General features: G+C 40.8%; 2 protein-coding genes across 2 annotated transcripts in view; one reads left to right on the top strand and one right to left on the bottom strand.

Moving 5' to 3' along the window:
* dlgap2a (discs, large (Drosophila) homolog-associated protein 2a) overlaps window positions 1–208 on the bottom strand; it is a 139,729-nt gene extending 139,521 nt beyond the window's left edge. Inside the window, exon 1 of the mRNA XM_052086830.1 lies at window positions 74–208. The gene's annotated coding sequence lies outside the window, so the exon portion shown is untranslated. The remainder of the gene's footprint in view (window positions 1–73) is intronic.
* Window positions 209–331: 123 nt separating this feature from the next.
* Window positions 332–9,783, top strand: LOC127615242 (glutamate-rich protein 1). The gene is made up of 7 exons (XM_052086873.1): window positions 332–640; window positions 1,288–1,428; window positions 1,545–1,691; window positions 2,756–3,148; window positions 3,308–3,502; window positions 5,426–7,692; window positions 8,574–9,783. Exons 1-6 carry the CDS (start codon window positions 622–624, stop codon window positions 5,548–5,550), a joined length of 1,020 nt encoding a protein of 339 aa, XP_051942833.1. The 5' UTR covers window positions 332–621; the 3' UTR covers window positions 5,551–7,692; window positions 8,574–9,783.
* Window positions 9,784–12,286: the final 2,503 nt, after the last annotated feature.

Genomic DNA, 12,286 nt, shown 5'->3' on the forward strand with positions numbered 1-12,286 from the left:
TGGTGCATAATACAGAACTGTCATTCAAAGTTCTCGTCTCCTGTACAGCAATTTACATTGACCAAATAATCACCTGCCCAATGTATTTTGGCCGGGAGGACAAGTTTTTTTTTTTTAAAGGTGATCATTGGGATCACATATTCTGCTGACTTGTCTGGTCAAAGTATAGTTGTTAACATCTAGTAGCATACATGTATGCACTTGCTTTACACGCCGAATCATAGAACGTATGTGACACATACTATTATCGCACATATCGGTGCTATAAAGTATGCAGAGCTTTTCTTATATGGACGCCAGCATGCAAATGCGAATAGTTTGAAGGTTGTTCCGGTCCCGGCTTGTTGCCACTTCAGTCCTTCGCTGTCGTGATGCTCGTGTGATGGGGTGATGTGTCACACACCTCGCCGACAAGGCACAAAGGCTACTGTTTTGGTTGGTTGAATATAACGCATGGTGTTATTTCATTTGTAAGTGTGTCTAAACTACAACCGTGTGGCAAGCTAATGCTAATGTTCATAAGGTTGCTCGAGAGTTAGCTAAGTTAGCTAGCAATCTTCTCGACACGACTCCGCGACAAGTCACAATTTAGCGTCTTCGCTTTCACGCAGTCCAGCTGACATGGCACACAGGAAAGAAGGTATGTATCACACATGCCGTCATGATCAACTGTACTACATGCCACGAGCGTGTTTCGTTTGTATTCAGTGGCTAGCTAACTTTGCTAGCTAGCCATGTTTGGAGCTTCTGGCTGTAAACAAATGCACGTGTTTTTCTATCTCAAGCTTATCGCTGAAATTAAATGGAAAAGTATAGACAGAAGAGTTCCAATTTTGACTTGCAGTCACTGCATGTAGTGCAATGTTACTGTGAAATACACGCACAAACTACCTGATTAATGTTAAGTTATTTATTATTGAAGTTATTGTTCCCGTAACCATCTGACAAAAGAAAAGAAGCGTTAAGTCTGTGCTCGAAATAGTTTGCGCCACCCAAGTTTCCTTTAATGTCTCACTCACATTTGATCAATTAATAAAATCACCATTTAGAAACTGCATTTATGTTTACTAGGGTTATGCGTCTCCGACATTTATATTTGTTTGGTGACCTGACACATTAAAGTGGTGCAATTATGCAAAAATTAAATAATTGAGAAGATGGCAAATACTTTTTCATGTCAGTTTAGTAACAGTGCAACTTGATTTGTTCTTTCATTAAAAGTGTGAGTCACTTGCCCTGGATATGAGATCAACAATTTGTAATACAGTTCGTGTGCATTCCGTACAGTATTCCAGTCCAAGGTACTCCAGAAGCTTTACCCTGCAGCCCCTAAATTGGAGAAGAAACTCTCCCCATCATGCATACTAGCAGATGCTTTGGTAAAGAAAAAACAAGTGAAAAGAAAAACTCAGCAGGATATTCCTCACAGTAAGATTTGTTGTATTTCTTGACATTGTGTGTAGTTTGCATTACTTCTTGGTTGATGATTAGTATGCTCTGTTGGGGCTTATGGTGAAACTTTATTTATTTTTTTTATATAACAGGTAATGCAACAATGACACCAAGTGCAGCCATTCGAAGAAGAAAAATGTACACGGTTCTACCTCCTCCTGAAGACTTTGATGCAGATTCGGTGAAATGTGTTACATTATCAAAGCTTGAGAGCACACAGGGTGGGGAGGGCCCATCTGGTAAGGCAGTGATAATATTCTATTGATGTGAATTTGTGATTTACATCACAATGATAAATTGGATTTACAAAACATATCTACCTTGAGGTGGCCTCGGTTCTTGAGTACCAGTCAAGTATTTCACTCTGTAAAACTGAGAAACAGACTGTAAGTTTTGTTGTTTCTTGGATGCAGCACATATGGTCTTTTGAGCCTGCTGTCAGATGTTTCATAGAATAACTTAATTTATCACTGAAGCTATATTTCATCAAATGTGATTTTTTTAAAAGTGGTGTGCTGCGTTTGTCTCTCTTTGCACAAATCACATTTTAATTACAGTTTAATTACAGTGGTGGCTCCTTTCACAGCTCACTGTGCTTATCATCGAACTTAATGTTGACCCCCACCTGACGTTATCTCAATGAACAGGACCGCGTTAGCTGGCAAAACAGCTTCTGTTGGTCGATTTTTGAATATTTGTTTTTGATTTCACTTGCCGCACTATTAGGTACACCTGTGCAATGGGATTAAATGGTGGTGCCAATCAAAATCAGTCATTAATTTTTATACACTGTCCGCTTCAAGTGAATGATGATTCAAAAGGTGTACATAATCTGGAAGTGACTGGTTTTGTGGTTTTGATTAGATACATAAAGCAATGATTAAAATGGAATATGTAAAACTGTGATTTAGGTTGCCTCTTTTTGCTAGTGTGTATTAGTACAGTCGTCAATATTGTTATGATGATTACTCGTCCCTTGACTGAGTTGACTCGGCTCACTCCTAAATCTTTCGCCTTTGTTTTCATCATTTCTTTGTCACAATGGGATGTAAGTGACACTCACAATATATACCTTAAAAAAACCCTCAGAATTCTGGAAAACGTTGCGTAATGTAGGTAAATAGTTTTCCCTATATTGTAGTGCTGTACTGTATTATTACCTGATGTTTGAAGATCATTTAATTTATGGCTATGACTCAATCAGTCCCATTGTTTTGCTTTGAGGTGAAATGACTGATGCATTTTGATTTTAAAAAAATCAATCAATTAATTAATAAAACAATTTCTTATTCATGTCCTTCAGAACATGACATACAGGAGTGCAGTCAAGAGCTTGACCAAGAGGTCGAAGCAAATGACCAGAAAAGAAGAAGGAAGAGAAGGAAAGGGAGACTAAACCTTCATGTGGATAAAGACGGAACAAGTTCAACAATAGTGTCGAGTTTTGTTCAGATTGGGACGCTGATGGATGAGGAAGGAGTGCGCATGAGCCGGAACAAGAAAAGGAAACTGAAGAAGAAACGGCACAAAGAGAAAATGCTCTCAATGGGTTTGATGCCTCGAGCTTCTGCCCTGGAGTTCACATACCAAAGAGAAAATGAGGAAGATGAGGAGGAGAAGGAAGAAGAAGATGGGATGAGAGCTCCTGAGGTGGCAGATTTCCTCAGGACCACAATGGAAATCTATAAGTCAGACTGTGAGTACTGAGCTTTGTTGATCAAAATTGGTATGTTTATTGACTGTGTTGGACGCTGATTAAGGCAGTTCTAAATGTCCACCCAGTCTCACGGCGGTTTATTTAATTATAAATGTGATAGTGTTGCACCAATTAATGGGGCGTCCTGCGGTCATTTAGCTTTCCTGCACGGGAAGAAGCTTCCTCACCTGCCTGGTGTGTTGGAGGATCTTTTGAACGGCATCGCCAGCGGAAGCAAGCCCACCTCTCTCTTGAATCATCTTCACATTCTCAAGCGATGTATTCAACACAAGGACACAAACAGACTGGGAAAGGCACTGCAGGACCTCAACAACAGTACCCTGATGTCCGCAGGTTAGTTATTTAAATGCTGTAGGCATCAAACTCAAGGCCAGATTACAGCAATTACAGTTTTTTTGTAGCCCGCAAAAGCTTGCCGCAATTATTCCTTGAATTCATTCAAAAGTCATTAAATGCAAGTGCCTTCATGTGGTATGATGGGCTAGTGTTGTCGCTCAGGCTGCCATAAACAATTCTTTTGCTGGGCTACTAGTCATCGATAGTCATCGTAAATAGTCAACCCATCGGGATCATTTGTAAATTGCACCAGCAAGTGGCTACTCTCGTATAACCTTAATTGTGAATACATTTGCAGTCCCCCCCCCCCCCCCCAAAAAAAAAAGATTTACTCCGGGTAGATTGGTCTTTAATTTTATGTGCAATACAGTTTGATCGTTATTTAAGAAAAGTTATTTTCTGATACTGTGTTTGTATTTTTGGGTATTTAGATAACTTGTGTTTAGGAGTATTTAGGTAGCTTTTAGGTGACTTTCTTTTTGGCTTTTTTTTACTTTCTATTTAGGGAAGCTTCTGCGCATATCTAGGAGTATTTTCATTACTTTTAGGGAGTATTTCGATTTACCACAAATACGTTTGGTGGGCTTGAGGTCAGGGCTTTCAAGATCTCCCTTTGCCCCAAAACTTTGGCTCTACAGTCCTTGGTTAATGCTATGGAGCGCTGTCACACTGGAACAGAAAAGGTTCTTCCTCAAACTGTTCCCACAGAGTTGAAAGCAGAGAATTGTCCAAAATGTCATGGTAAGGATGAAGACATACAGTAAGCTTTGAGGGAACTAAATGGTCTAATCCAACCGCTGACTGATTAATGTTATTAAGAGATTTCCGTCACTCATGTTGTTCCAAGCGTGATCCAAAATAGATGTTCTGCAACATCATCGGCAGTGATGTCCGTGCAAGTTTGTACTTGTCTTTGTCAGCCCGTGCTTGCCATTCATGCTATACACCCTCACACCTGTGTCTGGTTCACCTGAGTAAACCTGCCCTGATCTGTCTCAACCTGCCTTCCTCGTCCTTCACTTGTACATACATGCCTTTAATTTGCAAAAACATACACTTGAACTCAACCACGCATCGCACACATTGACACCTGTTCCTTGGCCTTAACTCTTTGTCAACAGCCAATGCACCCCAAGTCCGGAGGCACGTTTTTATGTGTGTGATTGGTTAAATGGTTTCTGAATAGGATTAGCAGGGACTTCTAAGGGTCCACTTGTGTGTCTCGGAAGACGCAAACTAGGAGATTCAACTTCTGAATGCACATCTGTCCATCCGCATGGGCAGGGTGGGGCCTTTTGAAGTCCACTCTGTTGCCAAGCTTGCTGTCAGGGTTTTCCCCCACCCTCCCTTTCCTCGGCGTGCACCTGCTCCACAACTGCATGAAAGGCGCTCAAATATGCCCACGGTCTTCACGGCGCATGAGTCATTCTTGTGTCAGTGTTTCATAATGCAACTCCCCCAGCAGATTTGATCAAAGAAGCAGTGTATGAAACAAACTCTGAAAAGAAATCTCTGAATGTTTTTTTTTGCTTGTGAGGATTATAGAAAGCTATTGACTCACTCCTTCTCTCACTCTCTCTCTCTCTTTTAAGGGAATGCACTGACCTTCACATCACATTCATGAATTTTGAAATTCTGAACAAACCATTTTCTAACTCAATCCACTTCAGTTTAGTTCAATCCAATAACCCATGTGTCTGCAGACAAGCGCTCTGAGAGCAAGTCCCCAGCAGCTCTCCCCTTCAGCATAATTTTCTGCACCGTGGAGTTCCTCCGATAAACCACTTAACTGGTCCACACCTAATGTTCATTTTATGCACACTGAAATAGAATTCTCTTGGACATTTTTTTGTCCATTAATGTTGCCATGCAAATACTTCTGTTCAAGTACCACACTTTGTTGTCTTGTGTTTGTTTCAGAGGAAACAACTGCGGTTGCCACATTGTTCCGTTACTGGATGACAGACATTCTTCCCATGAATGGAGGCAATGATACTGAACTCTCTGAGAAGCTCAGTCATACACCAACACCGTGTCAGGATTAACTATGTTAGTTTCATATCGCCACGCGAATAACAACTGCCTGACTACATTTTTTTTACCAGTTAGATTTTCTTGGGGGATGACTCTCCATAGTCAAGTGCAGATGTTGCAGACAAAATTATATTGGAGTGTTCATATAAAAAAAATGTGTCTCTGTGATTCGATGTGAATGTTTTGTCTTTGTTTAATTTGTGGAATTTTCTCCCTCTCTTACAAGAATGAAACAAAGCTTTTTGTTCACCTCAATTGGTTGTATTGATCTGTTATTTACCTCATTGTTGTTTTTTCTATGCTGTTCAAATTAATGGAACTTTCTAACACTTGTCTGTCTTGTCTTACCCCCAATTACCAGCAAGGCAAATGTCAGCACTGCTGGAAGTCAGTTAGTTGCTGTCATGACATTTAAAACTGGCAAACTTATCAACTATACCAACTGTCTGTTGCATTCATTTCAAAAGACTGTCTTTGCTCATTCAGCTCCACTCAAAGGAATAATTTGGAATAAATAACTAATTTAGCAACTTTTGTGACACAAAGACTTGTTGCCGTGATCTAACTTTATACTAAATATAGAAACACAGCATGTTGGATGCATGTTGCGCTTTGAGCACCCGCGCCCCCTGGGGAGCCTGACGCCAGTTGTATTCTATTCTGGTGCGTTTACCCAAAGCTTGTTGCCAAGGGAGGAGTTCATGATAAGGGCAGAGCATTAACATGACTGGAAAGTGTTATTGTGTCGTGTTGACTCAGAGCTGGTGTCATCCAAAATCGAAGAACTTGCTCTGCGGCAAACTGAATGATCTGTTTGTGTCTATAAACTGGGAGCTATACTGTAATTATATGATCACCTGTTGAAGTTAGGAGTTTGATTACAAAAAGAAAAACAATCGTTCCAAGGTTAATATATAAAGTAATGTGCACTGTATTGCCTGAATTAAGTGCAGATGATTTGATCGCCAACAATTTAGCTAGAACTGTGGCTCTCACAGATTGGTGGTACCCATGTGGCACACAGGTGGGCACAATCAGCCCATTATAATTACTCCTGATCTCTACTTGTGATTTGCAAAAAAACCCACAAATGTGCCAAGGGGTCAATTTCAGTAACAGCAGGACAGGTCACAGGGGGTCGCGCCAACCCACTAAGTTGATTTCTAAAAACGAATTGTTGTTTGTTTTTTTTTACATTTTTTTAAATCATAGACGTTATTTTGTGTTCAGAAATACTTGTTACGTGTTGAACTGTTGAGCACTCAGACTTACCAAAAAAAATCTGGCTGTGGCTGAACAATTTCTCTTTATATCGGCTAAATTGACATGCCAACATTCAATATATGAATACCTCAAAATCAACGAAAGTGCATGTGGCATTCAATTTTAAGCTTGCCTTCTAATGCAACGCAAAGGCCAGCCAATCCCGGCCGTGATACGTCAGCTCAAGCCAACCGATGACAAATGTCTCCTGGCTGAAATCTTTGCATGCTGTGATTGTCTGTGAGGTGTAATCGTGTATGCGCCACAAAACTCACAACGGGGTGACAATTGCCCCATCACCTGAATCCCGTCAGCATTGTATGCCATTGAATATGTATGATGTTATCGTGACATCGGTTCCCACATTAAGCCTTAATGAATTGAAGAATATACTGTGCATTCCTCTCTAAAGTCCTGCTGTAGGTTTAACACGTGAATTGATAGGTCTGTGCGTCTGCATGAATTGAGTGAAATACAGGCCTTGACTTTTTATTTATTTATTTTTAATCTCAAGAGAATTTTGTAAGACATTTTGTAGATCTCCCTCTCAAAAATACTGGCGCCTTCTGTTTACTTACGGTAGGATCTGTCTTGGTTGTGTTTACTTCTTAGTCCCCCGCATGCCAAGTCTTGTAATCTCATTAGAGCACCAACTGCCAAAGCCTGTTATAAAAGGAGACATTATCAGGGTAGACAAGCCTGCTTTGAACTCGACAGGCTGAAGTGATCGCACACACCGGGGTACAGGTTCTGTTGACGGGTTTCCCCTCCTGGGAGTCCAGGACGGGGAACTGCAGAAACCCGACCCGGTTTGTTCAGTCATCAACAGCACTGGCAAAATGTTTTTCAGACTCCCAATACTGACTCCAGGCTACATCAGGTTGCTGCAGGTGAGATTGAATTGTTCTTATGTTTTGGTATTAGCTGTTTATTCAGGCGGGTAGAAGAGTGACTGCTAAATAAAGGTCCTACGTGGCCTTCGTGCATACAGAGAAGTAGTTCTATAAGACTGATGTAATCACTGCTTTCAACGTAGTGATTTTATAGGCACATACACGGCTTAGCCGGAGGCCAAGTATACATCAACTTTATTTCACTAAGCTTTATGCTGCCATCAGGCAGCAGTTTATCTGGCTGGTGACTCAACTGCTTCAGTTCCAAATACAGTGAAATGCACACACGGCGTACTATATACAGACACAGTCATTCCGCGCTACCGTTTCCATAATTATGGTATGTGCATTTTGTTTTAGCTAATGTCACATAATTACCTTGTCGGCAACACAAACAATGAAGAAACGTAAGCCCGTGACAGCCCATTGAGTTGTCAATGGCGATGAGAATTGGGTGAGTGCGCTTCAGGAATGGCTTTTTAACTACCGTACCTGCGACACAACTGTTTTGGAAAATGAGGTTTCTATTATTTTCTCTGCTTTGTTTTTGTGAGTCTGCACAAGATTGTCCATGTTGCAAAATAGAGCACAATATAGGAAAAGAGAGACGGGTGGGTCCTATTCTCATGGTCATTACGGGAGAACTGAAATGGGCAGAAGTCTGAGGTGAGACTCATGTAATGGAAAACAGTTTGGTAAACAAGCTACGTAATAACCTGGACTCACTGAACCTCAAACTCAGAATATCTGTCAATACATATACCTTGAACCAGTACATACTGTTGAATTTTTCATGATGCATTCGGTTGAAAGCTTGCAGGTAACTTGTCGCGCTCCATCCAAGTCCATCAACAGAGTTGTCGTCTTTCTTCTCTTAGACCCAGGCCTACCACAATGTGTGTGCGCTGCGTCCACCCGAGAAGACCATGCCTGGCATGGCTATGCTTCTCGGGGCCGTGGGGATCGGGATGTGCGGGTACAGCTCCAGGCAACTGGCTCTCAACCATCGACCTTCCAGCCGTGTGCTGCAGAGTCTTGGCTCGCGTACCGATGCTATCACGGCAGGCGCAGCGGCGCTCAGGAGCCCCTTCCTGGATGCTACCCGCAAGTCTGGGGCCTGCCAGGAGATCCCACCTCCCTCCTTTGTGGCCCAAAAGTTTGTTTAAAAGAAGCTCATTGGTCCGGTAAAGATTGGCCACGATGGGATGACATTCAGTAACCACACTGTTGCGTGTTAAAGATTGTAGCTATGCTGGCCCATTGTGTAAATGAGGCCCATGTGCTCTCTGATGACATGCAAGTGGAGTTATCTGAAGAGTCAACCATTGTTGGCGGAACGTTGAATGTTTGATTCAATCTCTGGAGTCCTTTTAGTTCTTTAACATTTGTTTTCCTCTCTCACAGCAGTGCGATAGTCAGTGACTGTTTGAGTGATCTGCAGTTTAAACGCTGTATACTGATAGCAGAAGTACACACTGTAGCAACTACAGATATAATTTCGAGTCCTTGGATGAAATTGATTGAGGAATGGCAGTGATCCTTCATACACAGCAGGTATGCTGAAAGTTTCTTAATGGCATGGCCACGCCAAGCGGAAGTAAAAGTACAGGTAATTTAGCCGCCCGTCCCATTATACCTGTGACGAGAGAGGCGCTAACTAACCTTGAACAAAGCCTTTAAGTAAAACAACCAATTAAGGACAATGTGGAGGTCAGTGCTTGGCATTGTGACTCAATTAATAGCCCTCTAAGAATAGGCTACTAATTGAGTCACAAAGCTTGGTCAGAATGATGAAGTACAGCACGAGGGAGCAGCGCTTTGTTGATTATGCCAGATTATGGGATGGTAGCACGCAAGGGGGGTAGCAGAGTCTAAAATCTGCATTTTCAATACCAATTAACTCACACAGGTGGGAAGCCACACTCTAAATGTATGTGGTTTAGAGTCCCTCCATTCTAGCCCATCATAGACAGACAGACCCTGTGCCCCCAAACTGTACCTTTCTCCCTGCAATGCCCACCATTTGTCTCTCTGCATGCATGGGTGTGAATATTACAGCATTGGTGTCTGTGTTCAACCCCTCGCCCACTTCCCCCCACCTCAAAAAAAAAGTTGCAAAGAGAACTGGATGAAAATTGGCGAGGCATTGAGCGTGGTTGAGAATGCGTGCTGTGCCTTAGGGAGACCACAGGGTCTAACTGTCAAATGGTTAGAAATAAAGTTGTTCCCCCCCCCATGTGCGTGATCATAGGCTAAAGGTGGCGTGGGAAATGGTTTCTTGGTTTCGTTCTTGGCGCAAGTTCCTTGCTGAAGACCAAATCTTATTTGTGACAGGTTGGGGGTTTATTTAGAAAGACAATCATCAACCTCAACCAACTCCGTCGTATAAAGAGATTTCAAAGAAAAATAACAAAAACTAATGTTGGTTCTGCTGAGGGAGAATCTGTACTACTACATGCACGTATAGAATGTCCTACTTTTCCGACTGGACACAGAACCACATTCATGTTAGGAGAATGCTCTCTCTGGAGTGCAGAATCAATATGTGGTGGGTTGCACATGGTTTTTAGTCGCCATTGTACTATTGCATATTGAGCACAGGGCTTAAAGAGAACCCACTGATCTCAGTTTTTGAACCCACTGATCTCTTGGCAGGAAAAACTTTTGATTCGGCACTCTGTTATTAAGGATTACTGTCCAAGATGTGCACTGCAAAAAGGGAATATAGAGTATTGGCAATATCTGGATTCCCAACATGTTGTATAGGTTAAATTATATTAACTCCATAGATGTATAATGTCTGTGAACAAACATGATGTCACCTGGTCCTTTGAAATGTCAGTTTTGCTCCGTTCGTGATACAAGTGAGCTGTAATGAAAACAATTCATGTCAAATAAAATATTTAGCAAATTCCATGTTTTGCTGGTGTCTGTGTGTAACATTCTTTTCATGTGTGACTGCATTAATTATTGATGATGATTATTATGATAGTTATCCATCTGTCCGGTCATTATCGGAACCTCTCGTCCTCACGAGGGTCACGGGCATGCTGCAGCCTATCCCGGATGTCTTTGGCCAATTGGTGGGGTACACCCTGAACTGCTTGCCAGCCAATCGCGGGGCACACGTAGACAAACAACCATTCACGCTGACAATCTAGACAGATCAAATAACTTACCGTGCATGTTTTTGGAATGTGGGAGGAAACCAGCGTACCCAGATAAAACCCACGCAGGCACGGGGGAACATGCAAACGCCACACAGGAATCGAACCCATGACCCGTGTACTGTGAGGCAGACGTGTTAACTAGTTGACTACCATGCCGGCAGGCAGCAGTATACTAGATGGAACATGGACACAAAATGATCATTTTTGACTATGAACTGGAAAAATAGGAAGACAAATGACAAATTTGTAGGTTAAACGTTTTTGTACAATAATAATTAAAAGAATAAAGTTCTATCTGCTCCTAAGAAGGTCTCTGCACGTGGCGTCCCTTGTCAGGGTTGCCCTCACAGGTCACATTCAGACCCCTGACATCAGCACTGTGAGGCAGTGTATAATAGACACGAAATAAATATATTGTTTGGCTTCTTTTGGTGAATTATTTATTATTATTTTTAATTAATTATTTTTTTCTATACATAAACGCATAGAAAAAAAATCCTTCCACAATGTTTCTTACTGCTGTGAATCAAAATGAAATATTAAATATTGTAAAAACATATCAAAGCAAAAAGTCAACCGACTGTTTTGATATTGATATGTCAATAGTAAAACATATTATAGAACTTGTAGTGCGACCCTTTACATATATATGCAACCTGTCATTTAAAGTCGGTATTTTTCCATCAAAAATGAAAACAGCTAAAGTTATTCCAATTTTTAAAAATGGTGAAAGACAATTCATAACAAATTATAGACCTATATCACTGTTACCACAATTTTCAAAAATATTAGAAAAATTATTTTCTCGCAGACTCGATAACTTCATTGATAAACACATGGTATTAAGTGAAAATCAATATGGCTTCAGAGAAAAACGGACCACCTTATTGGCAGCAATGGAGTTTGTGGAAGCAATAGCCACTAATATAGATAGTAAAGAATACACGGTCGGGATTTTTCTAGATCTAAAAAAAGCTTTTGATACTATAGACCATGCTATATATATTATTGAAAAAATTAGAGAGATATGGTATCAGAGGCACAGCACATAAATGGATTGCAAGTTATTTAGAAAACAGATATCAGTATGTGCAGTTCAAAAACAAAAAATCCAACTTACTGAAGATTATCCATGGAGTGCCTCAGGGGTCAGTGATTGGACCAAAACTGTTCATTTTATATATTAATGATATCTGTAGTGTGTCAAAACAATTCAAATGCGTCCTTTTCGCTGATGATACAACCTTTTACTGCTCTGGAAAAAATATGAAACAACTCCTGAAAATCGTAGAAAACGAATTGACAAAATTAAAAAATGGTTTGACAAAAACAAATTATCTTTAAATTTAACAAAAACTAAGCTAGTTGTTTTTGGCACAAGACCAATTAAAGACCAAATTAAAATAAAGATAAATTCAATT

The sequence above is a fragment of the Hippocampus zosterae genome, chromosome 14 (genome assembly GCF_025434085.1).
Source record: "Hippocampus zosterae strain Florida chromosome 14, ASM2543408v3, whole genome shotgun sequence".
In the NCBI taxonomy this organism is placed as follows: Eukaryota; Metazoa; Chordata; class Actinopteri; order Syngnathiformes; family Syngnathidae; genus Hippocampus; species Hippocampus zosterae.

What these genes read in the sequence shown, in the direction of transcription:
- LOC127615242 (XM_052086873.1), top strand. An exon ending in GGGTGGGGAGGGCCCATCTG is followed by an intron (nt 1,692 to 2,755) that starts GTAAGGCAGTGA and finishes CATGTCCTTCAG; the next exon opens with AACATGACATACAGGAGTGC. An exon ending in CAGTACCCTGATGTCCGCAG is followed by an intron (nt 3,503 to 5,425) that starts GTTAGTTATTTA and finishes TGTTTGTTTCAG; the next exon opens with AGGAAACAACTGCGGTTGCC.